The 27,500-nt window shown below is 44.2% G+C and overlaps 1 protein-coding gene across 2 annotated transcripts in view; it reads right to left on the reverse strand.

Moving 5' to 3' along the window:
- The window catches only part of dpyda (dihydropyrimidine dehydrogenase a), a 113,293-nt gene that overhangs the window by 65,619 nt on the left and 20,174 nt on the right, over window positions 1-27,500 (reverse strand). For both annotated transcript variants that reach the window (XM_081696081.1, XM_027016151.3), the window contains exons 4-11: window positions 19,326-19,413; window positions 16,923-17,084; window positions 12,851-13,047; window positions 12,224-12,305; window positions 11,289-11,376; window positions 5,403-5,510; window positions 4,459-4,628; window positions 2,772-2,982 (exon numbers count right to left, since the gene is read on the reverse strand). In XM_081696081.1, coding sequence (XP_081552207.1) covers window positions 2,772-2,982; window positions 4,459-4,628; window positions 5,403-5,510; window positions 11,289-11,376; window positions 12,224-12,305; window positions 12,851-13,047; window positions 16,923-17,084; window positions 19,326-19,413 — 1,106 coding nt within the window. The remainder of the gene's footprint in view (window positions 1-2,771; window positions 2,983-4,458; window positions 4,629-5,402; window positions 5,511-11,288; window positions 11,377-12,223; window positions 12,306-12,850; window positions 13,048-16,922; window positions 17,085-19,325; window positions 19,414-27,500) is intronic.

A 27,500-nucleotide genomic window follows, 5' to 3' on the forward strand; every position in this document is an offset into this window, starting at 1 on the left:
CTGCAATGAAAGTATTGTGATGAGTGTGCAGGAGAGCAAGGTAGAGAGAGAGATAGAGAGAGAGGTAGAGAGAGAGATAGAGAGAGAGGTAGAGAGAGAGATAGAGAGAGAGAGAGAAAGAGCCCAAGTGAGAGGAGAGACTCACGTGGGGAAAGACAGGTGAAGGAGACAAAAATGAACAGGGAAGGAGCCTGGCTCAGGAGAGTGCTCCATCGCTACCCATCAAGTGTGGATTAATAGAATGCTGATGTATGGATATTTGGTTGGCTGGCTGGGTGGAGGCGGAGCCTCGGCTGGAGTGACACTGCCCCTTTACGTGTCGCTCCATCATAATCCGGCCCCTATTTTCTCCTCTAGAAAAAAAACAACGCAGTGTGGCCAGGGATCTAATCATCTGCTCACTACAGTGGGCCGACCCACTAGATCACTTGCCAGCTTTTCCAGCTGTGTCAGCTATTCTGACAGCGACTCTTTGCTGCGCCTCCACTGGCCTTCTGAAGAGATATTTGAGTAGGTAAGTAATTCATATTTCTTAAATGAAAGAACACAGAGTGCTGAGCAAGAAAAAAGATCAGCTCTCAGCATTTTTGGGACACTGAGCCGTGGAGCTCTTAAGAACTAGAGAGGATGGAGCTGATAGTACAATGGGTGCAGCACACTCTGAGATGTTTGGAATAAAAAAGGCATTATGGGAACAAAAGAACATTAGAAGCTCTAACAGTCTGTTTACTCTTATTATCTTGTAAGAAGTAGAATTAAAATCTCGTACATATGATCATGATGAAATAATGCGATGTACTCAGATATAAAAGCTAAAAGAAATTATCTTCAATAAAATGTAAATGGATTAAACAAATCTATCAGCACATATGTCATATGTATATCTAATTTCAACAGCCTCAAGATTTTCAGATTAAATACTATATGGTCAGGGTCAGAGGGGGAGAACTAAGAATAAGCAGGAATGCAGTCGGCATAATGACCTGTCATAAAAATAAATAAATAAATTTTAAAACATTTAAAAAAACACACAATATATGATCATTTTACATTTCCACCCATATTTATTACATTGTGATCATTTGCCTGAATAAATATGTACTTTCCAGCCATGGCTAATTATAAAATCATGTAAAACATGCAGCATTCCTGCTTGCTTAAGTGGTGGAGATGTGCATTAGCATATCGACTCCGCTGTAGAGGGCAGGGTAATGGCCTTGCTGGGTGACCAGCTGTGTACAGCTCCCACTCTCTGTGTAGGATGAATCTCATTACTGGGATAACGCGTCATCTCCGGTCAGCTCTGGACAGCGCCATGCCTCAGTGACATTACTCCTTGTTTATTCGGTGTGACCCTAATTGAAAATCATAGCAGGTGTGCCCTTTACCGCTGTAATCTCATTAGCAAACTTCACGAATGTGTCAGGAAAGGAGTTTGTGCAGCGCTGCTGGCAGGCAACGCCTGGTGCCCAGCATCCCGTGGACCATCGCAGGAGCTGCTGCTCAATGAGACGGAGCGGAGCTGAATGGTGACGGTAACGACACACTCCCTACTTCTAAGAGGGTGCGTTCATACTACGGTACATTTCATTTGGCAGCAGGAGAACTGGGTTGACTGGTATATGGTTGAGGTCCTGACCCAATGAGAAGACATGTTCACAAAGCTTTATGCTCCACTGAACACGCAATACAATCAAAGAGAAACTTAACTGATAAAAAAATATATACTGCAAAAATGCATAAACATATTAAGAGTTAAAACTTACTGCTCGCTGTCTGATCAATGGGCCAAGCTATGCTAAAACTGGGGAAAGTGACACTGTGAAGGCACTTACTGCCACAGTGTTCTCCAGTACTAATGGGAATGTCGTCTCCTTTCTGCGTTATCACATTAGTAAGATTCCCCATGAATAATTCCAGGTGCGACAGACCTGTAATGACTTGCGCTTGCTCCTGGAGGCTGTCTGTGGGATTCCCAATGCTAATCCCTCCTTCACACGCTCCTCCACATTTACTCAGTGCGGAAACCTCATTTCAAGCCATCCATCACTGCACCACCACCAGGGAAGAGGGACGCAGAAAAGGACCCACGCCAAATAAATGCCAAAGATGCACACGCTGTGTTTTTACCAGCTCGGGACCTCGCATCTTTTACTGACCTCGGCATTGAACCGGTTCTTGCCTTTAACAGAACATAAGAGGAAGGATGATAAAAAAAAAAAAAAAAGTCAAAGTACATTTGCCCCAAGAAAACACTCATGTCACGCTGGCACTTAAAGAGCAACAGTTTATACAAAGTTGCAATTTCCAACTTCTCCGGTTGCCATGAAAACAAGCGAGTGGATTACTGGTGACAGTGGGACACCTGTTCAAATGTACCATCGCCCACTTCATCAGAGAGCACTGGCACCACAAGGCAGCCAGGAGAACTCAGCCTAACTCAAACAAACAGGGCGTTACGACAACACAGGTGGAACGGCTGCATCTATTTCAAAATGGGCTTCCTAACAACTTAACAGAGGTCTGAAAGAACAGGCGCTATATAAGTGGTTAACAAAGTCTGGTCATGTGGGAACAAAAACAAAAAAACAAAAAAGAAAGTTAACCCCACACCTAATAGATGTGTTTACTTCTTGAACACACATGTAGTAATATATGCATATATAAAAGAAGTAGAATATATGACATGACCACGCATGATTGCAGTGTTGCAGACAGGGATGCGCTCCAGCTGTGACTCGCATAGTCTCGTGTGAAATAAGTCAACGCACCTGTCTGGTCGGTCAGCCCAGAGCCGAACGCACTGATGATGAAGTCAGCTTTCAGGCGGATGACCTGCTCTGGGTACTCCACCCACTCGCCCTCGTCCATCTGCTCAGTCCGGCAGAACTCCAGGGCATGTACACGGCCTCCCTTCAGCATGACCTCCTTCGGGCACATGAAGGGCAGGAACTCGCACTTCTCCTCCTTAGCCAGCTCCATCTGCGCAGACGGTGAAGAGGAGTCAACACCCAACAGCTACGTTCAGCTGTCCCCTGGGCTCTGAGCTGGGGGCCCATTATTTGGCCAGTGAAACCAGACATGCAACGTGTGAGTGTGAAACGGAGAACAGCTTGAGGAGTATGTATTCCCGTGACCGGGCCATCCAAAGCCAAGGCATACCCTGGCATTCTCATTTCTAACCTAAGGAAGGGCTGAGGAATCTGTTTATCTCACTAAAGGGCAAAGGGGATTTTAACACGGTTGAACAAGAGTTAAAAAATAAAGAAAAAAAACTTTGTGTAACCAAAATAGGAACTTTACTGAAGCGTTAATGAAAACCATCCCACAAACAGGGTCACTTAAAGGACAGGTCCTGGGTTCCTCAGATAGGTCTATAAACAACTGCAGGCTTGCAAATGATGGCTGCCGCTTCCTCTTCATCAGTATTTGCCTCGGCTGTTCACATGGATGCACATTGCTCACATAACTTCGTGTGATTTTTTTCCCCTCCTCTTCCCGGGAAGGTTACTTACACCTACAAGAGCCCTAAACTTAATATACCTTATAAACAAACGTAATTAGTTGGAGGTGAGGAACGCAGCATTGCTGAGGGTCTCGGCAGGTGAATGTAAACAGATGAAAGTAATTACCTACTTTTCCTTTTTTATTTTAGTTATTTCTGTCGTTTCTATGGCAGCGTGAGGTGGGCGCAGATAAGGGCAACACAAGGTGTGACAAAAGTAATCTTTGGAGAATTATTAAGAATAGACTTCTTCATTTACTATATTACTTTGTATTTTTTATTGATTTGTACTTTTCTAACTTTACTCATTTACTCAGCTAAGGAACATCATATTCCAGTGAAATATAAAATAGGATAACTTTTCACTCATGATGTCAGTGAAAGAACTTGGAGAACTAAGGAAGTGTCATGATTTTCTGATACACACCAGTTTCACTCCAGAGGCAAGTTTTGAATTGTACCCAAAAACAACAATTTCTGGGCCTATTTTTTTTTTTTTTTTTTTGTGGTTTTTTTCCCCTTAAAACCTGTGGTGGCTAAGACAAAGCAGAGCCTAAATGGAGCTCTCCTTTAGCTGACTGGAGTCATTACCAGAGAGGAGGAAGTGTACAGCAGCCTGATGCCTCTCTCCCTCCACAGCCTGAGAGGGGGGTACTTTTGACAGTAATCTCCCCCTAAAAGCAAAGACAAGTCTCTGCAATAAATGAGGGAAGAGAGGCTTAGGAGAGGTGTCAGTGGGTCAGGAAGAGCGAGGACATTCTCATGGATGTCTTAATAACCCCTCTGTCTGACACTCCCCTCCCAAGACCAAATATTAATAAGCTGCTGCCTGCTATTGGCTTCTTCTCTCTTCTTCTCCCGACACTGTCTCACGGCGACCCCCCTTCTCCCCACGTTGTCTCACGGCGATCCCCCCTTCTCCCCGCCTCTGTGGTCCCCCTCTGTCTCCTCACCTCCTCTGGGACGGCGCGGATGTTGGTGAAGCCACGTCTGAAGACCACATAGACGCGGCGAGCTCCACAGCGCAGTGCGGAGGTGGCGCAGTCGAAGGCGGTGTCACCCGCGCCCAGGACCACCACGCGCCCATACAGCTGGGGCAGAGGCGAGCGGCAGGAGCACATCCCTGATCCCGCCCCCAGACACCAGACACGAGACCAGCCGGAGAGGGAGAAAAAGGAAAACCCAGTTACCGTTCCCACTCAACGGCTCAGCAGACACTAGTACTTAAGGCAGTGTAAAATTGCATTTTGCAGTCTGCAGACACAGCATGGCACTATCGAATTATTCTGCTCTGATGAGAGGCAGAGCCCTGCCAAACCTCTTTTTTTTGGGGGAATGTCTTCGTCTAGGTAATCTCAATCGCCTGCACCTTTCGCTCTGCCTTTTTATTCTTATCTTTGATACGGATGACTACCGATTCTATCCAATGCAGCTGATTTCAACATGTGATAATGGGCACCACTGAATCTATCAGCATGTGATCTGCTCAGGCCTTCCTGGATCTGCTGCACAAAGGGACATAAAAGACTCCTTCCAAAAGGCAGAAATGAACAATCTCTCTCTCTCTGTCTCACACACACACACACACACACACACACACACACACACACACACACACACACACACACACACACACATACATATACACACTAATGCACATGGTCACACCCACACAAATATGCAAAAAAAACCTAATAAACCTCTGTGTATGCGCATACACTGCATACTCCACTGTATAATGGTTATGGACATGTCCACTCATGCTGGATTTACAAAGACACTTCCAAAGATGTCAAGGCTATGAAATTAGGCTTGCAGCACTGAAAGGGCTTATGTAATGCACTTTAGGAGTCAATAGGTAAAAGTTATGAGCAAACTAATTTCTAAGAGTCTTTACCTGGTTTACTGGCCTTGGCAACTAGTGGGAGAAAATCCTTGGAGGTATAAAATCCCTGCTCCATAGAGAGACCTTCAAAGATCCTGTGCTTGTTAGCTTGAGGTAAACCTGCAGAAAAGCAGCATGAAAATACCATCAGCACTCCACTGCTATTACTCCCTGAAATGAATACAAGCTGTACATTAAAAAAAAAAATCTCCCCTCCAGACATTTAAACTGGTTGACAGGTCTGATTTCCCCCACTATAGTTATGAAATGTAACAGCCTTCTCCACTCAAGCAATGCATTTTAAAAAAAGAGTAAATTATTAATCTATAGAAGTACACAGGATGCACTGCACAGCGCAACCCTCATGTCCGGACAAGGCATCCTTCGCAGTACGCTCGTTTCCCCATTTTCAGCTCCCTTCACCAGAATTCTCTCCATTTTCTCTCTTTACACTCTGGTTTTAAATATAGCTTGCCCCAACACATCCCTGTGCTCCTGTTTTCCTTGCATTCGGCCGGCATACGTAGGCGTCGGTAAACGCACTCCTGAGGCGGTGGCGAGAGGTGGTATCGGATATCACCCCAGCGGCGAGAGGTGGTATCGGATATCACTGTGCCAGGCTGCAGCTCACAAGCTGCCTAAGCTCTGTATGCTGCCATTAACCTCATCATACTACCTTGTCATTATGCTCATGCTTTAGGAGGGGAGCAATATTTAAATATAAGCTTGAGGAATGTCTAACAAAGCCTCTGGTTTGTCATAACCTGTTATTATCATTTCCATTCAAAAGAAACGCAAGATGGTAGCGAGGATGTGCCCTGGCTTCATGTTCTGGATGGAAGATTTATTTAGGAGTTTAAAAGCAGCAACTACAGATTATTACCTGATACAAATCCATTTCAAATATAATTACAGAGTCTTTGCAAAGAATCGGAAATTTCTTGAGTACAGAAACATGAGCTGTGGGGAGAAAGCCAAAGGACCACATCCTGGTCCACTAAGTGATTGAGGGAGGGAAGACAGCAGTGTCTTCTGTCAAAATCAATTAGCTTTCATTGTATACGCTTCAGTGTTAATCTGATTTCAAGAAACTATCCTGGCAAAATTCTGCATTACAGCATGATTTAATGGATTTTACTGTCTCTAATCCTCCACTCAGCCACTTTTTGCCCAATTTGTACACATCATGGCAGCGTAGGGCATGATATCCTGATGAATCCATCCTCCCACATACCTTGTTAGGGATCGTATTCTTAATTTAGCCATTTTTTTTGGCTTACAAAACATGGATGTCATGATTTTTTGCAAGATGAAAGTGCACCCAATGATTAAGAAAGTTACACTCATTATTAATAAAGCTAGTCATTAAATCATACAGTAATTAGGTAGCCACATTTCATCAAGACAAAATCACACCTTTGCCATCATCAATAACGCAGTAATTAGCAAGTGTTTCAAAGTTAGTCATGCCAAGCCAAGCCTGCCTTTCTTTTCTGAAAGAGAATCACTTATCAACCGCATAATCAGCCTGCCAGCCCTGTTAGAGGTGATCTATACTGGACAACTGCCATATTAAATGTCTGAATGTCTTAAATGTTGCCCATACGAAGAAGAAGCATGAGTGTTATTACTGATATAGAATAGGAGTCAGGCTGTAGAAAGAGAACTACAGTTGGACCACATCCTTCACAGACAAGAGCTCAGCGTGTATAGACATGAGCATCTAACAGGTCTGAACACTGAGTTACACACATAAGCTTTGAAAATAAAAGGATGAGACGGAGTGGGCCCGATGCCTGACTCACAATGCTCCTGACACCGTTCAGTAGGAAAGCAACACTGATGAGGAAAGGACCTTTGTTATGAATTTATTATGACGGACCAATAAAATCCTGCCACTTTCTCAAACTGGAGATGTCGGTGCTTTACAGTTGTTCAGCTAATGCAGTTACAGATGTGAACGCTACCATTATAATGACATAGATGATAGTTTTGGAGCAAATTAGCTTAAAATAATGTGTCACGTTATTAGGATCTTCAAAAGAACATGCCCTGGTGTCCTTGAGTAGGGAGAGACTCTCACTTTAAATGCTGGGTGTTTGGGCATGGCCACTGGCACGGTTCCTCTGAGAGATTTATTAAAAGAAGAGGTAGGTGCAGCAAATCTTCTAACACTTTCTCATACATAAAAATGACCAGCAGCACATGAATAATATGAACAAACACAAGAACCTGCAACTTCCCCAAGGCTGCTGTCTTCTAAGCACCCTGCTTATGCTAGTGAAGAAGATTCCAGAAGTTATGGCACATTAACCTTTCCAGTCATTTCATTCAGTGTGGGGAAAAAATGTAAAAATGGAGGAGAATACAGAGGAAATGTCAGCGAAGCGCCTTGAAAACGTGCATTTAAGCGGATGCACGCCAGTCTGTGACAACTGTTTTTGAACGCGATGCATCTCCATTTGTCCCTAGCTGCACGGCGTTTCACCAAAGCTCTGATTCCCACACTGAGCCGCCTGGAGCCGACTGGAAGCGTCCATGCGCTCCGGCCTTTCCCTTTATGAAAAATCAAAAACAATAAATCATCTGTTGGGGATGCTTGACTAGCGAGCCAGCTTGTGCTCGTTAATCATGCATTATCGGTGAGCATCAGAGAAGAGGAGGCGTGCTGGTGGGCGGGGACTCTGCTAGCTTCAGCCTACTCTGACTCTCATCCAGTGAGCAGTCCCTGACCCTACTCACCCTTATGAATTGCACAAAGATGAACAAGGAACCAAAGGCCATGATGTTAAGTAATGCCGGCTCACACTAAGTGCTTTAAGATTTAACAAATATAAAGATCTCCCAGGCAATAAATGCCCTATTTCTGGCATATTCATTAACCTTGGTTTCTTTGGAGTCCCAAAGAGAATAAACTCAGAAAATGGCTCCCCCCCCTCCACTGTATGGAAGCTAATCAATGTCACTGGGTTTCTGCTTTCTGATGGATACAAAACGACCATGACTCACATCCTTTGAGTTCGGATTTGAAAGATTTTCAAGGCATGATTTTTCAGGCAAAACCGTAAGGCTTTGCGTAATGCATAACATAAAATGTCATACTGACTAATTGCCAAGAGGTAGTAATCACTGTGGAAAGCAGTATTGATTGTCTGGCTTTTCGAATCAACGAGCTTTCATTAGTTCTATACATGTCTGAACATGTATAACTTTGATGTGCTCAGTATAATTCTGCTTTTTATGTGTCTGTGCATTGATCTGCTCCTCTCCTTGTTGCAGCAGTTTTCTTTCACAGATTTTTTTAAAACATTTTTTTGATATTAATGTTTTATATTTTCCTTATTTCTAATATTTCTTTAACACACACACACACACACACACACACACACACACACATATATATATATATATATATATATATATATATGCTGAGTGCAGACTATTCACAAGCATATGTACTGACACTCCATCCTCTTGTACAGGTCTTACAGTCCAATAACGATGTGTCTGAATTTAGTGATACTGTTTTCACTGGACCAGGGTCCAAGCAGGTCCGTGGACAGCTCTTCTGATTTTAAAGACTGGTGGGATAGGACATTGATTACTACAATAAAGGAGATTACAAATGATTTCAGGACGATGTCCTGACGGATGGAGCTAATGGTTATTTATAATATAGAGGATGATAACCAGGTTTACATATTTCAGTATATGTATACTTCGAACAGTGTTTGGTGATAGATTGAAATTTGAGTTAAACAGAGAAGGTAATATTTTAAAAGCTCACAAGAGGCAAAATGTTCTGTGTCTGTGAAACGGTACTTAAATTCCATACTATAACCCTCTAGTTAGCAGTGCCCCACTAAGATTTCCTTTGTTAAAACTGGTCCATGCTCTTCCATCGTTCACATCTCACGTTGCTAAGATCAAGAACCACCTCCAAGCCATAGTAAATGACTGTTCTAAGATCAGTACTGTGCCCTTTAGGAACTGTGCCTCCTTTTATGAACAGTGGGCTATAAGGCAAGCCTGTGGTATATTGGGAGACAGAACTCATATTCTTTCTTCTTCCCCCTTGCACACAGATTAGGTTCTCTGAGTTATGCAGCCAGCAGACAGAGAGCCACCTTCATACCGGAAGCTATCCTACTAACAGACAGGAACTTAATGGACCAAGAAAAAGGAAAGAACAGTGGCTATTTCAGCCATTTATGTACCTGTTCCTGTGCCTTTTTGTGTGCTTGCATTATTTCGGTATCATTTTATTGCTTGACAATTCATTTCAACCAGATCATGCTCGAAATGTTGTACTTGTTCAATTGAACATTCTTTAGTTGAACTCCACTGGGTCTAAAGGTGACACGAGACCCTGCACAATTTTAATACTGTGCACGGCACAGCATGGCAGCTAAAGGGTTCATTCCATCGTTAAAGCAACCGAATGTCTGAGTCAGCTTCTTAAGCCTAGAGCCCAGAAACAATGCCCTTATCAGTCTGCCTCAAGCCGCCTCCCATTTAGCCCAGTGCCAGGAAGAGATTTGCATGTCAATCATGGCTGGGGATGACATTTTAAAAGCCTGTAAAGGCCTAGTGTGAAATCACAGAAATTAATTGCAAACACCCCACACTTTCATTTTCTCTGGGAATTGAAATTCCTTTACATCCCTTTGTAAAGAGAAATCCCAAAATGGTTCACATAAACGAGTCACCATAATTAGAGAGCTGGTATCAAAAGTCTTGGAGCGTTTTGACACAATGAATTATACCTCCTTTTTTTTGTCAATTCAGTACAAAAGACAAACAAAGAGACTGCTTCAGGGAACATTTGAATTTCTAAGATCAATATATGACAGCAGGGATTTTTTTTTTTCTACTCTACAAACCTAAATGAAGCTGGTAAGCATTTTTCCACAATTTTTAGATGTGGGCATTATAATTTGAAATGCATCGTAATTTAAAGAAGAACCCCAGTGATTCATTTCAATGGATAAAAGCAAATTTGATGACATATATCTAAGGATGTGCAGGACATCAAGATTCCCCAGTGCGGTGAGAAGACAAATGAAAAAGTGCAGCTAGCCACAGCGATACGAGCAGGTCTGCGCTGAACACTCAGGCTGCGGAGCAGATTTCAACTAATGCGCGAACTTTGGGAGACCAATATGATCATCAGAAATTGATCCAGAATGCCAGGTCATGTATTATATTCCGTGAGGTTCTGACTGTCAACAATAAGAAATACATGAGAATAGTCAGAGAGAGAGAGAGCGCGGAAAGGAAAGGCAAAAGAGAATGTGGACACTAACTGTACGTGGCGATTTGCGGCGGGCGTTCTACTTATAGACAGAATAAAGGAGGATGTTATGACTGGGCACTGCTGATAAGGTATGATGCCTGAGAGCATTCAGGTCAACAAGTGAAAGGGGTGAACAGTTCAGTGGGGGAGGGGCATGGGGAGAGGGGACCTGTCAGCAGAGCGAGGCGTCCACCGCTGAGACGCAGCGGGCAGCCCCAGCGTGCGCCCTTAGCTTAGCCTGGTAGGACACAGCGGCTCAGCAAGGAAAATGAGAAGCGAATGGGGTTCCTGGCGGAGGCTGAGCTCTGAGGGAGCGCCTATTGTGGAGCAAATCGTCTGCAGCCATTATCAGAGGAATGGGCTGCCTGGTCGACAAGCCACAGTCTCAGATTCTGACTGTGTGTGTGTGTGTGTGTACATGTACACAAAAGGCTTTCTGCAGTCTCACATTCTTACTTTGTGTATCTGTGTGTGCTTGTGTGTGTGTTTTTAAGTGTGTATATGTGTGTGTGTGTGTGCCTCTGTGTGTGTGTGTGTGTACAAGCATGTGTGCACATGCAATGAACAGACAAAAGAGGATGAAAAGAAATACAAACACTGACCTATGCCAATGAAGATGGCTTGGTAGCCCTCCTCCCTTAGCGAGCGCAGGGTCATCCCGCCCTGGCCAAGACTTTTCTCACACACCACCTGTTGGAGAGACCAGCCAGAGCATAATTGAAAGGGGGAGATTTTACACAGTCTCCTCTCATGCACAGAGGGTAATGAAGGTCCTTGAAACTCATTTGTACGCTGTGCTAAGACGGGTCTGATTGGAACTGCAGAGAGTGTTTCCGACTTTTCCAAGGCCGGTCAAAGTGAGTGGACTCCTGAAGCCCATCTCCCCCGATTGCTTTTGTACAGGAACGTGGAACATGCAAATGTGTCTGTTGGGCGTCCGGCCCCGCCCCCTGCCCTGCCTCGTCCACCCGGCCGGCGGTGCTGAGGAGGAGCGTCTCCCGTGCACAGAGCATGCCAGGCAGGTATGCAGGAGAGAGAGGACTATCGATTGCCCTTTCTCACCGCACTGGCATTCAGGCAGCAGACAGACGAGCTGCCGGCGCCCAGAGCCCGGCGCTCCACTGCCTGCCTCCCTAATGCAGCTTTTAATTGTTCTTTATTAATGCAGCTGACATTTGGGCTGCTGATCCTCCCTGAGACCTGTCACCTTCCGCAGGAGAGCGGGAGCTGAGACGCAGGCAGGGATGGGGGGGAGCAGAGACAAGGGCAAAGACAGGGTGGGGGTGGGGGGGTTAAAGGAAGGAGAGGGTCAGAAAGTGTGTGCCGAGAAAAAGTGCGCACGTTTGTGTGTGAGAGAGCGAGACACGTGGAGTGTTTGTGAGCGGCACACAGGAAGGCACAGTGTGTGTGAGAGAGGGACAGGCGGAGTGTGTGTGAGAGAGGGACAGGCGGAGTGTGTGTGAGAGAGGGACAGACGGAGTGTGTGTGAGAGAGGGACAGGCGGAGTGTGTGTGAGAGGTGCGATGTTGCTTATTACCTTCACTCCCAGGTCTTTCATCAGATCCAGCTCAAACTGAACCACCTCGTAGGGCAGGCGGAACTGAGGGATCTCGGAGGAGCTGGAAAACAGTGGGAGCAAAGACATGAGAGAGGAACGGAGGAACAGAGGAGGAAATAGACGAGAGGAAGGGTGAGGAAGGCTCGGGGGGAGATGGATAGGAAATGACAAAATGACAAAAAAAAGAGTGAGAAAGTGAGAGAGAGAGGAATCCCTCTCCTCACACAGGACACTTTTCCATGTTATTCCGTTTGATGTGTGAGCTGTTTGGAATCTCATGTTGCTGTCAAACTTTAGCTGCTCAGTGCCGTTCACGGCGTTTGGACAGCGCTGGGTTTCCACCAGGCATCAGCGCGCTGACTCCGACAGCAGGAAGGGGGAATTGATAACCCCGCTCCACCTCGGCATGTGAAAGATGAATATTCCCAATTACAGGGACCATTCATTAATTATTCTGGCCTTATGCAACATTCGTCATATCGATCATGGCCAGCCTGATCAACAAAGGCCTTTACTATGCCAGAGCAGGTAGCTGGTCTGGAATGCTGAGCGTGAAGCATGGGTCAGACTTTCTAACAGACATGGTGACGAGGGGAGACTGCACACCTCAGTCCGCCGACATAGTTCTGCTTCTCGAAAATTGTGATGTTATCGTAGCCAAGCCGGGCCAGGAAAGAGGCACAGCTGATGCTGGCAGGACCGCAGCCAATCAGAGCTATCTTCGAGTGGTAGCTGTCAGGCATCTCCTCCGGAGGTGGGAGATTAGGATTCCTCACCTGAGGAATACCCATCTTATTGAAGACCTGTAAATGCAGGCAGAAACACACGCACATGGGCACGCACCAACACACATACAGAGACATATGTGCACGCGCACCCACACACACCCACACACACACACACACACACACACACACATACACAGAAAGAGTGACTCTTGTATCTCCTCCATGATATGATATAGAACAAAGGCATTGTTTGAAAATGCTCCTGTTAATATATAAACACATAAAGTGGAGCTGTGAAACAGTGTGAAGGAAAGAATCTTAGAAACAACAGAGCAGCACTCTGCTACTGTCTCAGGGTCTGAGTAGAATTAGATAAGCGACCTAACAGACAAAAGTCATTTATTCCATGAACAACTATATGAAGACATCAAATGAAGATAGCTGGGAAGATCCATAAAAACAAAGCAAGTTATCCAAACAGGCTTTAATGAGAAGCCTGTAGCACTATATCTATTAACAGTTGTAAAATGAGGAGACTAGTGCTTTGTCTTCTTAATAAGATTATCAAGATCCATACATAGAGGCTTGTATTGCTAATACAATATTATGCCTGAGCAGGCAACATTATAGGTGATATTAATTTAGTTATTCATGAATCTCATGAACTGTGAAGCCCAAAGTGCTACATGACAATGCATTTCTAATAATCCCTGAAAGCGCTTTACAGACCCTTCCTATTACTGCTGCTGCAATGAAACAAACAATGCATCAATTCCAAGCATAATCTTTGGTTTCTAATTCTCATCATCTAATTGAAAAAATGCACTGCAAACCGCACCTGACAAGACACGGGGAAGAGGCCAGGGGGTCTGGGAGCAGGACAGGAGCTGGCTGGTAATGAGCTCCTCAGCCCCATGCACTCACTACTGCTCTAATATATATTCACATTTCTTTGGAGCGAATAAGACGTGTGCCTGCGCTTTCTCAGATAGATGTCTGCCCCATACGGGACGCGGTCTCTGCTGGTAGTGTACACCAGCCTCAGAGAACTGCCTAGGAGGATCTGAGGCACAGCATTTTTTTTTTTTTTGATATCAGAAATGGCAGAAATTTTTGATAATCAGAAATACAACCAATAATTGTAATAATAAAACAAAATCAGCAAACTTTAAACACATTTAAGGCAAAATAAATAAATACATTTGAAAACCATAAAAAAAAGAGTCCCACCCCTCAATATACAGTGAAGGTATGCCTCAAGACTCTGTACTACCATCCAAATGGTGGAAAGAACTCCCACTGCTGTCCCAGTAGGAAACTCCCTCTGCGGTCAAATGTATCATGAAGACCCACCGCTTAATGACCACTTTAATGATCACCAGCCACGTCAAGGCACATGATTAATCACTAATCCTAGATTTACTTCTTTACACATACATATTAACAAAATTCTTCACAAAAGCTCAGACACTGCTTAGGCTCTGGTCTATTGTGCTAGCATAAGGATAAGGAGATGACAAAGCACTATTGTAGGTTGCTCTGGAAAAGCGCATTGCTAAATGTAAATGTGACTGTTCAGACAATGCAGTGTTTTTAACAGAACAATGCGTATAAGGAGTTTTCAGTTACTTCTGCCTATATTCAAGAGGAGGCAATCTGTTAAAAGGGCGGCAGGTCTTAAAAACCATGCACTGCACATGGGGGGTGGGGTGTGTTGGGGGGGGGGGATACCCATGCTGGGGGGGCAATACCCATGCTGCCATGCCCCTGACCCCGCGTTCCGGCAGCCCACATGCGGGTACGTGGGCGGGTGAGAGCTCGCCGCGGGCGAGCGCTAATGTGCCAAGCCACCTATAGACAGAATGCTGCCCATTGGGCCCTAATAGAAAATGAGGCACCGACTTCATCTGCAAGTGCAGAGCGGCAGCGTGAGAGGGCGCGGCATGGAGCTGGCCGGTGCTAGCCCCTCTTCCTGCCCTTGTCTAATTATCGGCTGGAGAGCCAGCCTGACCTCTCACATTTAAGCAGAGAGGAGCTGCCACCTGGACAGAGATATCTAATAAGTCACGGCAGAAGTGGGTGGAAGGAGAGACCAGCCACTTTCCTAACTGTGCCTTTTATTCTTCAGGAAGTCATGGAACCTTTTTCTGTTGTTGTTGTCCCTCTTTGTTCCCGCTGATGGGGGCAGTGGGAAGTTGTGGGAAGTGTAGCAGGCCTGAGCCAGATGTCGGCTTTGCCAAGGCTCATCCTTCAGCTCATTAAAGACACATGACATCTCAGGACCTATCAGAATTGCAAACAAATGGCTGAGAGATAAAGCCCAGTGCCACACCGCGCTACAGAAAGGTAATTTAGCCGCGTCATGTCCCTCGACTGTATTAGACCTGGCAGCTACACTTGCTCATGTGCATCCTGTACAAAGCCTTTGAAAGGGCCGCCTCGCATTATAATGTATTCGCTTTATTCAGTTTGTCTGCTATTGGGGCTGCATTAATGGGTTTCCTTGAACTCCACTTCACTTTTGTCCGAATGGGGAGAGAAGCCAGCGAACACAGTTACACAACCCCGAAGTTAAAAGTTACGAAATACAGAATGTCAAGATTTCTGCAAGAAGGCTAACACGCCCGGCGTATTGCAATGTTTCACAATTCTGTTACCATTAATTCATCCACTTATGAGCTCCAGTGTCAAAGTCATCATAGGATATTGTCTCTCTTGAATATGACCAGTGATATCACTGCCACTGCTGGAGCCTCCTGCCTCACACCGTGGAGAGGAGAGCCTTCGTTAGAGCAGCAGCTCCCTTAGCGGCGGTGGCAGAGGGCCGTGGGTCAAAGACAGCAATTCAAGCCCACACACTATCTCTGACATTTTCATTTAATTAGCAGTTACCACGGAACTAAATAAAGCTCACTATGACAATGACAAGAACAGATACTCTGATTATCTCGAAGCTGCACCATGGAATAAGCCACCTGTAGTTCCAATCATTATTCCGCGGGAGAAAACAAGGCGGCAGATGATCAAACAAATTCTACATGTAGCAGTTCAAAAACCCCGAGCTATACGCCAAAAGCTGCCACCGCTGATAACAGTCACGGCACACAATGAGCATCCAGTGGCAGCGAGCAAATCTCCACTGAAATCGATGTAGGGTGAACCACACCGCCTCACCGGCGCCGCTTTAGAGCCAAGCCACACCCCCCCCCCCCCCCACCTTAGTTCTTCCTTCTGAACATGAAATGAAGAGCATCTGACATTAACATGTCTGTTTTAGACATGAAAGCCTTCCCTTCTTGCTTTAGGTTCTTAACACTGGCGTCCTAACAAAGTCGTCTGTGCTGACTTTGAGCTGCGGCCTGCTCTCTGATGGCAGAATCACACGGCTGAAGCAGGAATGGGTGAGGGTGGGGGCGTGGCTGGGGGGTAGGGGGTGGGGTTATGACAGTAGAGAGAGATGCCCCATTACTACAGCACTGCTAGCCTGCACTGTCGCTCCACCACGGTCTGTATCGGCTAAACAAAGAAGGGAGAAGCTACTGCTAAATCGCGGCCGGGTCAGCGGAGGGGCCGGCCGCAGAGCACATGCTGAGCTTGTGCAGAAACTCATATGTGTGTGGTAAAAGCGCAAAAGCAGGAGAACCCCTGACATCCCAACACATGAGAACTTGGTCCTTTGCTTGTGTTCAGTGGTACTAACACTAAAGTAATCCAAGACACTGTTTTTTAGCTTTACAGAATAAAACTTTGTTCATGTCCATTTATATAAAACACCAAGTTAGCTCCCACCTGTGCCACTCAGATCTCAAATGAATAATTAATGCACGAGTTCATGAACGTCCTATGAAACTCTGCCTGATAGTAATTGCACAGTGAGCCACTTTATAGAGGAGACTAGCTGGTGCCTGGTTAGGTGCCTTTTTAGCATTCACTCTTCTGGCAGGACATACCTCAATGGCAAACTGCTGCAGGCCTCCGATGTTGATGGGCCCCTCCTCGGAGGCCAAGAGGTTGCAGCCACCCATGCACAGGTCCGAGGTGGGACACACCATCCCGCAGGTCAGGCCCAGTGGGTTATCCGACAGGATGGCCCTTGCTGCCCCGTAATAGTTCTGTGAAGGAACACATGCATGTCCGTGAGGAAAGGACCTGGTGAGGAATCACTGGGGGGAGCAGAGAGCGATCTGGAAACGGCAGGAATTCAACAGTGTCAGGATGCTCAGCGCTGCTACTGCTCCTGGCTGAGAGGTTGAAGAACGCAAACAACTACAGACAGAGGCGTTCAGACCGTCAGACCCGTGTGAATAGCCAGAGCACTGGAGCGGGAGCACTGTTCAGCAGACAGCCTTGAATCGAGGATAAAGACGACTAAATGGTGTTCTATAACTTCAGAAAATGCAATGAATGACAACAGCCTTGATTGAACAGCAGGGCAGCGCGGGAAAGGTGAGCGCCAAGCAGCACTCTGTAAGAGCCTTTTGGAAGGGCATTTTCATGTTGATTATATAGGCTTCAATGCCTGGCTGATGGCTAAGTGTGTAGTGCCAAGCCAATGGGAGACCTGGAATATTATAGCTTTAAAAACCTGTATGGTTTGAGAACTCCTATAAAGTCAAGCAAGCATGTGCAAAAGACAAACCGGGCTATTCAAAGCATTTTCAGAATCTGAGAAAGAAAAATACTTTATTAAAAGCATAGCTTGCCATTAGACGCAGGGGTTCATCTGCATTCTGCAAATTTTCTGAATGTCAAATCTCCCTTTTTGCCAGAATAGCAATGTTTGTCATTTCAATAAAAGGTCCAGTAAGGGGAAAGTGAGTGTCCGTATATTTCAATTACATCAAGTTCTCAAGGTTAGTTGAAGAAACAGAACCAAATATTTTCATATCTTTTCATTCTTTTTAAAATTAATCTTTTTAGAATGACATGAGGAATGGCAAACAGTATCCTTCATGTTATTAAATAGCACCTATTCCAAGGTATCAAAAGAAACTCTTAGAAATAAGCCAGTTCTTCTAAATAAAAAAACATGGAACATTTGTTATACTGTCTAGTTTAGTAAGTATGTATATAAGCACTTTGCTTAGATAAAAATTAACTGGTAAAAAAAAAAGATGCAAGTCTTCGGGCATGTAAACCTTTTTTTTTCTTTTTTGATTTTTGTATCTTTTGATTATGGGACTCATAAATGCATCAGGTCATTGCACTTAGCCAACAAGAAAAACTTGTATAAAGGCTCTGTTTTCATCACACACAGCATCTACCTCATGACCCAATATTATGAAGGTGTGAGTAAAAGACATGCTACTTTCATGTGGGAGCAATCATAAACTCTACAAGCACAATGTAAAGTGATGTTAAATTAGAACAAAGTGCTGATGTATTAATATCTTGTCAGACCATACCTTTAACCAGCTGAGCTAAGCGCAATTCTTAAATATAGCAATGAATCAGTCAGGGCAAGAATATTTCAGTCCAGATGAGTCACAAATACCTGTGCACATAGTTCAAGCCCAACAGGATAAAAACTGTAAATACACAGTATGTTAGCTGTAGATAGAAAGTACACCAGAAATGACTCATTTTAATCAAGTGCATGAAATAGAACGTGATTCTGTGCATCTCCAGAAAACATGGAGCATAGATCATAGTTTTGTGAGGTTTATCCATTACCTTACACACTTCTTATGTCAGATTAAAGTGGAGACTTATTACAAAATAGGCTCACATTTACTTTCTTTAACTGTTACTCATCATATTCATTTATTGCCATATAGTAACTACGATAATAAAGAACATATCCCATGACCTATTGTAATTAGCACAGTTTTAAGCATGCATTTTGCTTGCCCCTAACACCAGACACCTTCATTAAAACAGCAGACTGAGCCAAACACAGATGTAGTACTTTGTCATCTCAGTGCAGAGTCTTGACTCTTAATGAAAATGGCAAACACATTGGCTTATGCTAGCTCATTTTACATGGAATTCCTTTTTTCAGCAGGCCTAACCACTTAGCACTGCACAAGGCATGAAATTATGAGGACATGCATTGCGCAGTTATGAAAATGACAATATATTGTACTGCTGCACTTAAGACATTCTTCACATTTAAAACAGGCCCCTGATATTCACTGAGAGCATGTTAAAGATACGTTTTATGGAAGCCTAGATTATTTTGTCACCTGATAGGTAATATGATATATTTGACTCAATAATGCTTTACATAAAAATTGTTATTAGCACATTTTCCCTAGGCAAAGATATCACCTGTAGTGCTACCAAACACAAAGCAATACATAAATGCAGCGTTGTGACCTACGACCTGTGGAACATGAACTAAAGGTGATTACCTTGTTGGCGATGCTGGTGATGAAGGCCTTTATGTCAAGGTTAGTGGGGCAGCTCTTCTGACAGGGCGCGTCAGCACACTTCAGACATCTGTCAGCAAATGAGAGAAACAACACATGCTGCCGTTAAGCTGCATCCTGTACTTCACAACATGCAAACGGCTATTCAGCGTAGATGGCCTGGTGTGCTCAGGGCACGGAGATAGCAGTAGGCTGGCAGTCGGAGACGGCTTGGGTGCTCCAGCCGCTTCATGTCTAGCGCTGCCCTTTACCACAATATGAGCCTACGTTGCTTGTAAAAAGTTAACAGGGTGTTTACCACCCTGAGAAGCTGAACGGCCGGCTTCATCTCATGGGGAACGCTCCTGCAGCCAACGCACTGCAGCTCAAAGTCATACTGGTGACAATGACAAACTAGTTTTGAATGATAAATAGGATCATTTGGAGGGGGATAATTAAATATTCATGCCCAATCAGAATGGATGTTTTGCCCGTGGTGGTGAGCGTGTGTGACAGGAGGGGTGCAGCAGGGAGGGCCCGGCGCCTGCTGTTGGCACACACTCATTAGTTTACACGTTAAAAACACACACAGCTGTTTGGAACTCGCCACACTAACGATTTCAGATGATGTAGCACCGATTTGGAACAGTGCTTTCTCCTTTAGGGGAGCAGGGAGGAGGTTAGAGAGAGAGAGAAATAAAGGAGAAGAGAGAGAAACATCAAGGCAAAGAAAAGATTTGTGGACAGAGAGATGGAAGAGGCGTGAGAGACAGGGGAAACATGCAAGAAAAGAGGAGGAGCAACACCCCCACCCTCTGCTTTCTCCCACCTTCCCACCCACACACACACACACACACACACATACCCGCAGGAACAAAAAAGCACCCACTGCAGCTGGACGCCTATAATAATCCCATCTCACGACGCTGGGAGCTCAGCGCGCACTAAAGTGCACATGGCTGCCATTAATACCACTTACCACAGTGACAGCAGGGGTAATTACCACAGTGTTGTGGCCAGGTAGAGCAGACCAGGGACCGGAGATGCTATACAGGACCACGCACTACCACCGCTGCGTTTTATTAAACATGGGTGGTTGATCATCAAGTGACATTAGTGTTGACCCATTTTCCTTATTTGACAATAAATTATCCTTGGCCCCTGGCATAATGGATATTGCAGCAGTGTTTGCCTGGGAGAAAGCTCAGGCCCTGGCTCAGGCACAGTGGATGGAGGAGCAATTGGTACTAAAGTGAGAGCTGGGCTCAGAGGACACTAGCCAGCCGCATGCCTCTTATCTCCCTGGGCATGATTAATACTGAGCGGCTTCAGGAAGACACAGAGGCATGCGCACACAAATATTTCTCACTCTTCCTCTCCCTTGTTTTCTCTCAAGCTCTTTCTCATGCTCTCTACCTCTATCGCTCTTTCACTAAGTCACTGTCTCTTACTCATTCAATCTTTCTCGTTCAAAGGGGGAAAAAAAAAAAGGACTCTTGCCAGCACTGAGCTGCAAAAGTTTTCCGTGTGTTCAACAAACACATTATTCAAAATTCACTGGAACTGGACTATTGTACTATGCGGTGCACTGTGTTGACCTTAAAAAAAAAAGAAAAAAAAAAAAGAAATTTTGTACGGTTTAGACATACAGCCTACAGAGCAGCCATGCACAGGCAGGTCAAAGTGTGCAAAAACATTCATAAAGATGAGATCTTGGAGATCGAAATGAAAATTTGCGCGAGGGCACCTTCACTTGGTTCTGGGGCTGTTTGTTTGTCCCTTCAAAAAAAAGAAAGGCAGCTTGGGAAAAAAAAGGAGGGCGAGAACAAGAGAAGTCATGGCCAAATAACCTATTCCCTCCACTGCCGCCCCATGCTCTGCGCCGCGGCCACAGACAAGAAAAGCAGCGCCCCTCTTTACTTTCTCTCAAGGTAACATTAAAGACGCTGGGTACAGACACATTTTGGGCCCTCATCTATCTCCTGTGGCCAGCAGCCCAAGTGCTTAGCGAATGTCAACAGAAAATAATGCGCACACAAAGGCAATCTTATTTGTTCAAGAATTGCTCTAGGTCACAGCAATTCAAGCGGGTGGAGAGAGCCATGCTCCAAATGCACGTGGCTCACTGCGGAGTGCGCTAGGTAGGGAGCCACAGCTTTGGGCTCTATAATGCAATCAAATCACTGACAGTACACATGCGTTTTCGGTGTGCCCAAATAATCACGCAATAAGCACTGGTGAAATTGAAGGAGCTGTTGAATTAGCAGACCACTGCAGACTGATTTCTGCCTGCCCTTTCGCTGCCTCTCTGGGTCTGCGCTTCTTGCTTTTTTCCTGACTAATAATCAAAAGCTTTCCGTACATTGTCTGATGAGTGTACTGCACAGGATTACAGACCCCCAGTATGCACAGGTAGCTAACCTTTTTATACGTTGTTTCTATTATTAATAAGTCAAACATGGTTCCCTGTAGAAAGTCAAATTTGATCAAATCCAGTTAAAGAGATTTCACAGTTTTAATGATTACTTACCTTAATGAATTGCCTGTCTGCCCAAATATTCAGTACTGTTCACTTGTTTGAAAAACTAAAAAAGTTATTCTTTTTATTGCGGGGGAAACTGGATCATATTTTGGTCAAGAGTTTTGAAGAGGATGGGGAAAAAATGAGTTCTACTTGGATGCCATCTTGAAGACACAATCATACCACCGGTTTCCAATAATGCTGGCCGGACTGAAGTGAACGAGCACTTCTAGCCTTGCACTGATACCCTGGACATGATGACACAGATGTGATCAGTTAAAGCTGAATAATGTCCAGCTGGATAGAAGTTACAACTGAATGAAAAATACAAGTTACTGGTAAACATACATTTTTGACAAAATAAGAGAAACTGAAAAATATATTGTTTTGCTTATAATGAAAATGAACTTTACTTTGCTTGTACCTTATATGCGCATGGAAATTACAAGCACGTAATTATTGATTTCATCTGTATGTACATCCACAGTTTTAAGCAAAACATTTTAAGCCTAGGTATTTAATACCTGGTATTTTGTCATCATTATATCTAATATTTTGCTGATTGCATCAGCCTAGTATTACTATTATCAGTAGAAGTAATAGTAGTATTAGTATTAGTATTATTTGTTATTTAGGAAACAAATGTATTGACTTACATTTTCTACTAGCATGGCTATTGCAATCCTGATGTTTACACATTCATATGACAAACTGGTTTCCATGTGTGAAACTCAGTTCTGCTTTATCAACATTTCTTATCTTAAACTGAAGGAGTGTTAAACAAATCCATCACAAATGCCAAGAATTTACGTCTAAATAATGCTGTCATTTTTTCTTATACTTTTCTTATTATCTTAACTATATGCTGTTTTATATGATTTGCAGGTTATAAAATTCTGGATGCATTTAATAAAAATACATCCACCACTAACTTTATTAATTGATCATTTTTTGATAATTCCCTTAACCGGCCAGTTTATAAAAACATGACGTGTACTGTATTGCTTTAAAACCTCCCTGCAGTGCCCAGGACCCCTCCCCCACCTCTTGCACACGCACACACACACACACACACACACACACACACACACACACACACACACACACACACACACACACATATGCACATAAGTTCACATGCCCAACCCCACACACGCAACCCCCACTCATTCGCAAGTGTTAAGATGGCAGTGGTACTGAAGCAGAAATACGCAAGCTGAGGTTGTGGCTGAGACTGAGGCTGAGACTTAGACAAAGAGTGAGGCTGTGGCTGAGACTGAGGCTGAGGCTGAGACAAAGACTGAGGTTGTGGCTGAGACTGAGGCTGAGACTGAGACAAAGACTGAGGTTGTGGCTGAGACTGAGGCTGAGACTGAGACAAAGACTGAGGCTGTGGCTGAGACTGAGGCTGAGACTGAGACAAAGACTGAGGTTGTGGCTGAGACTGAGGCTGAGACTGAGACAAAGACTGAGGCTGGCGCTGAGACTGAGGCTGAGATTGAGACAAAGAGTGATGCTGTGGCTGAGACTGAGGCTGAGACTGAGGATGAGACTGAGGCTGAGACTGAGGCTGGGGCAGAGACTGAGGATGAGACTGAGGATAAGACTGAGGCTGAGACTGAGACTGAGGCTGAGACTGAGGATGAGACTGAGGATGAGACTGAGGCTGAGACTGAGACTGAGTCTGAGACTGAGGATGAGACTGAGGATGAGGCTGAGACTGAGGCTGAGGATGAGACTGAGTCTGAGGCTGAGACTGAGGCTGAGGCTGAGGATGAGACTGAGGATGAGACTGAGGATGAGACTGAGGATGAGACTGAGTCTGGGGCTGAGACTGAGGCTGAGACTGAGGCTGAGACTGAGACTGAGTCTGAGGATGAGGCTGGCAGGGTGAGACTGCAGAATGCTCTCAGAGTCACGGTCAGCACCCGTCACAACTGTCAGAGCCACCCTCTACACCAGTGACAGGGACACAGGGACAGCCAAAAGGGAGGGGGGCCAGGGACAGGAGGTGTGTGTGTGTGTGTGTGTGTGTGTGTGTGTGTATGTGTGTGTGTGTGTGTGTGTGTGTGGTGTGATTATGGTACATGTAATATTATTGCTGACTGTACACCAAATGAAGAGATGTTTCATCACTTATGAAGTGTATGTATAAACATATATAAAGTACAGGCAAGTTCCACAGTATGAAAATTCTGATAGCACACTGTATGTCTTTTACCAAAATGGAAAAGTTAAATGGAATCAAATACTTGCTGCCATGGTAACATGTGGAGCAGGGTTTGAGATGTGTCAGCTTCGATAGGTGAGGTTAAAGGAACATGCCCACCACAGAGGCTCACCTGTCATCTTAATTGCTTCAACAGTCGTGCTTTTAACCAATTAAAGTCAATTCTAACGAATTCTTACACCACCAAGGGAAAATGCAATTTTCTTCCAACATTCTTCAAAATGCTAAATAGTTTGCATTCATAAATACATCAAACTTGTTGAGTTTATGCCAGTTAAGATATGCTTTTATGTTTCACAGAAATTAATCACTATGTTAAAATCCATTCAGATCCACCACATCCCCAAAAAAAAAAAGTTACAAAAGCTGAGATTAAACAAATGAAACAAAGAGTGATTTTTTTTACAGTCTCCAGATTCTCAAATAAAAGCCATGCGTTGTGCACTCCTCCCCGGCCCTGTTGGTAATTGCACATTGATTGGGGCACGAGCTACTTTCTCCTGACCAAAGCAGGCAGAAGCAGGCAGAAGCGACAGCATCGCATGCACTGACTGTAATCACATCTTAACTGTAGAGGACAGCAGAGAGCAGTGTGTGAGCTTGCAGGCCTCATCACGAGTAATCCCGCACGATCCGGCCATTAGTGGCGCCGCCCTGACCTGGGACCAGTTCTGGCTCCCAGCTAATGAGCAAAGGCAAGCAGCAGGACGTGCGCCATGACCTGACCACAGAGCAGCTAGAGCCAAGAGACAGCACACACTCAGCCACCCAGCCACACGCATACACACACACACACACACACACACACACACACACACACACACACACACACACACACACACACACACACTCATACACCAACCCACACACACGTGCTCATCTGATTGTAATATGAATTGTCATATATAGTGATTGTATGAGTAAAAACAATGAAAATTCTTATTATAGCAGTACTTAATTACTAGAAACTGAGTTTAAAGTCTAAAAAGGCTCAGCTAAGGACATAACTTGCACCCCCATCATTTAAATATGTGCCAGCACTATGATAGTGCTATAACAGCGTATGCAATCTAATTCGAATAGACCATTTCTAGATGAAAATGGCAATGAACATCATAGCGCTCACGACTATACAATTTGAAAAGCATTTTAAATACCAAACTACCTCCTTGGGGTAAAATCATGAAAAGAAACACAAATAATTTGTCAATTTGAACAAATAAAACACACATAGCTATTTCATTATAGTTATACAAAAAACTACAAGTAGATAAATTGGAACCAAATAAGTAAGAATAATAATGCCATCTTGATAAAGGTCCCTAAAATAGCTCCTGGCTTTCCCAAATCTGACTGAACTTCACATGTGAGTGAAATTTGAAGCGATGTTAATGGCAATGTTTTCCCCTGCCAATCAGCACCGGGGTTAACAACGGCCCACTGTCCAATCAAAGTACATAAAAGCGTGCCTCTGCTGTGCGCCTCCGTTTAGGAAGTCGGTGGCCATGCTTCAGCACCATCATTGATCAGAGAGAGAGAATATGCCTCACTGCAACTGTAGAGCAGGGCTTGGAGTGAGGTGGGGGAGTGTAGCTAACCCCCATGACCTCGGAGACCCTAGTGTCTCAGCATCATGGCCCAGCAGCCTACAGTGGTTGCTAGAAGACTGCAGGGCCCACTGCACACTCAGTGAAGCAGGGTTTCATGGTCTTATATTCCACATAGCTGGGGACCTACCAAATTCTTGGCCATGAAAATCGTGTCACGGACCGTGAAATTAGACTTTTCGCGTGTAATAGACAATTTGCCCTGAAATACAGTGAAATTTGAAATTTAGCAGGTTATCCCTTAGTTGGCAGTTTGGGAAATTGTGCCCAGACATGATTTGACATTTTGGATTCATTCAGCATTCAAGTATCCAACATTGATTGGTTAATGGGCATCTGGAGGCGGGCCCCATAAATGTTTCCAGAGCTAGGCCACACCTGAGGTTAATTTTAATTAAGATGTCAAAGGCTAAAGCAGAAAAAAAGCACTACTTCAGGGGGCAAAGTGAGCTTGGTCAAAATATTTCACACCCTGATGGTGGACAGTTACTATGTACTAGTTGTAATGTCTCCTGAGATCACACTCAATGAGCAGCAATTCAGCAACACTCTGAGAGTTAGGCTAGCTATCTACCTAGACAGGTAGGCTATTTTCAAATCATATATAGGCTACAATCATATGTGATATTTAAACACTAACATCTGCCTTGAAATAAAGTGGTTTTGAGAAACAATTTCCTGTGAATTTAGTAGACATAGTACAAGTTAGATGAGGAACACCTACCTGAGTCTTCAACTCAGAGTCCAGCTAAGCTACCTACTGCCCAAGGCTGAGTCCTCAACAGGCCATGAGCTTCTGAGCAACTGCACAGTCAAGCACATGCTCGACACATGTGCTACTGGAATCCCCCCAAAATAATGGATCCATATAAAGGTAGCATCTGAGTCAGTATGTGGTAATGTGCCAGTTTAACCTGTTCTAGCTAAAAGAAGCAGGAGTTTTGTCCCCTTCACATTGTTAGGAAACTACAGTGAACAAACTGTCAGTAACTCAAATGAGAGAAAGAAAATGTTTTAAGCTCCAAAAGCATGTTTTTTTCTACTATTGTTTGTAAACAATTAAATTAACACACCTCATATTAACTCATGGAGTGGTAAGAATGTCACAGTGGAAATGAACTCAGTTTTTCAAATGTGTTAAATAAAACTATATTTTAGCTATTTAAAAAAATTATCTCGTTGACATGAGAGAGAAAAATAAATAGAGACAGAGAAAGAGAGACACGGAGAGAAGTAAGCAGCTTTTTCCACCTTTATCAGGAGGTTATTGATGTGATTGGCCAAATGTATTCTCTACCATTTGCTTCTGGACGAAAGGTTTATGGATTTTCATGCTCTGAGGCCAGGATGGGAGTTGTGCAGCATGAACACAGTAAAGTGTAGCTAACCTTGTTAACTCTCACAATTAAAGTCATGTCACAGACTCCCATCCGCACTGTTACAGGCGGAACAACCTGAAACAAACATAAATTAATGGAATAACCTCCTCCATCTCTCTCCATCTCCTCCACTAAACAAAGAGAACAGAGCACCCACACCTGTCATGACAACAGCACATTACAGGCTTCAGCATAACCTAGTTTTAAAACAGAACCTCCTCTCTTCCATTTTAATCAGCAGTTTATGACATTAACTAAAATATTCAGAAGCGTGGGGATATTGTATGGCTGGTTTACAACATTTTACTCTACATAGCATTTGTGTGATGAGAAACACCTACACATATATGTATACTGTCAATTTATACCTTACAAATAGTATCTGTGACTGTGACATTATACTCGCTCTACACTCTACGCTGGTACACAATTCTGCAAAGA

Source organism: Electrophorus electricus, chromosome 14, assembly GCF_041902795.1.
Source record: "Electrophorus electricus isolate QZ-2024a chromosome 14, ASM4190279v1, whole genome shotgun sequence".
Lineage (NCBI taxonomy): Eukaryota > Metazoa > Chordata > Actinopteri > Gymnotiformes > Gymnotidae > Electrophorus > Electrophorus electricus.